This window comes from Camelus ferus, chromosome 19, assembly GCF_009834535.1.
Source record: "Camelus ferus isolate YT-003-E chromosome 19, BCGSAC_Cfer_1.0, whole genome shotgun sequence".
Taxonomy (NCBI): Eukaryota; Metazoa; Chordata; class Mammalia; order Artiodactyla; family Camelidae; genus Camelus; species Camelus ferus.
The window spans coordinates 10,186,000-10,187,548 of record NC_045714.1 but is presented as its reverse complement, the minus strand read 5'-3'; the positions used below and the strand labels follow the sequence as shown (position 1 = coordinate 10,187,548).

Sequence of the window (1,549 nt, the reverse complement as noted above, 5' to 3'; positions counted from 1 at the left end):
TCATACGAATGAATGAATACACGAATAAGTGAAGAACTAACCTCCAGTTCAAACCAATGGATACAGTCAGCACCCTGTTCACATATCCAGAACACAGGGCCTTGCACAAAGACAGGGGAGGCTCAGACGCTGCCCTCGGAGTTCAGAGTTTAGTGTGACCCAGATGTCCACCAAAGCCTCCAAGCCCTTGAGATGACCAGGGTTCTCCCACTCCCTGTCTCCTGAAAGTCTAAAGCCCTCCCAAGATTTCTGTGAATTCTGACTCATCTGGGCTTCTCATAGGCCCCTGGGATTCGGAGCCCTCTTGACGGAATTAACGTGGGGACGGATCCTCCCACCACCTCAAGTGCTTTCTCTCCTGCATCCTGAAGAGCAAGGTGGGTAAAGCATCTCCTTCCTCAGTTTCCACACACCACGCCCTGCTCCAGTCTCCTGAGTCATCCACAGGGAAGGGTGGTGGACGGGAGGAGGTGGGCTCAGGGCCTAGAGCTCAGCCTGCAGAGTTTCTAATTGATCTTTGGACATTCTTGTTCTACAGATATATTCAGCCACATCAGCCACTGAGGTTCCTCACCCACCAGCCCCATCACACGTCATTCCCGGCCTCGTGCAAATTCTCTGCCTCCTCCCTCCTCTTCTCACGCAGACTCCTGCTCCCTCTAATGCAGACTCAACCCACCTCTTGGGCCTTGCCTCATAGTAAGTTAGCACTTCTCACAAATGAAGACAGTTTCCTCCCTAATAGGGATTCTCAGGCCACCAGGAAGGTTTTTTTTTTTTTTCACTCTACTACAAAAGTTAAAATCACTGCAGTTGCCATTTAGAGGGAGCACCAACAGTATGCCAAACACTGTTCTGGGTCTATTTTGCAGATGACAAAACTGAGGCTCAGAGAAGTCAAATAATTTGCCCAACATCACACAGCTTGTGAATGGAAGAGCCTGAATCCCCAAACCCAGATTCTTTTTTTTTTTTTCAGCAAAAGGTCTCGCATATTTATTACTGAGCAAAAGCAATAGAGCACAGACATGGCCACAAAGAGAAACTCCGTATTCCCAAACATATCCAGCTGTTCACGCAACAGCACTATCTTCAGAGTGATACGGCAAGACGCAGAAGAACCTGACACAGCATAAATATGTGCGCCACCTCATGTGCGGCTCCTCCTCGACCCAGCTTGGTTCTTCTCCAATGTCTTCTCTTAGAGTTGTACCTGATTTTATTACCAGTTTTCATTCGAATCCACTGGGGAATGGGACGATTCTGCTTGTTTCTTGGCCAGGAATCACTTGATCCTGAAAGTCATGTGAGAAGACATGGCGAGGACCAAACTCAAGCGCACATAGGATGGTAGAGAAGAGAAGACAGCCCAGATTCTTTATTTTTCCAGGTGAACGACAAGTCATCTCTTGATGACTTCTTGATGGAGGACTGGGCCAGTCTTCACTTAGGCCGGTGTTGTCCAGGGGGACTTTCTTCATTGGTAGAAATGTTCTGTATCTGCACATGTAGCTATGAGGCACTTGCAATATGTCTTGTGTGCCTGAGG

General features: G+C 48.2%; 1 protein-coding gene across 1 annotated transcript; it reads right to left on the bottom strand.

The window, feature by feature from the left end:
- Window positions 1-960: 960 nt before the first annotated feature.
- On the bottom strand, window positions 961-1,318 carry LOC106729813 (60S ribosomal protein L39-like). The gene is given in 2 exon segments (XM_032461161.1): window positions 961-1,270; window positions 1,272-1,318. Coding segments are annotated over 2 exon segments (225 nt in total). The 3' UTR covers window positions 961-1,092.
- Between the last annotated feature and the right edge of the window lie 231 nt (window positions 1,319-1,549).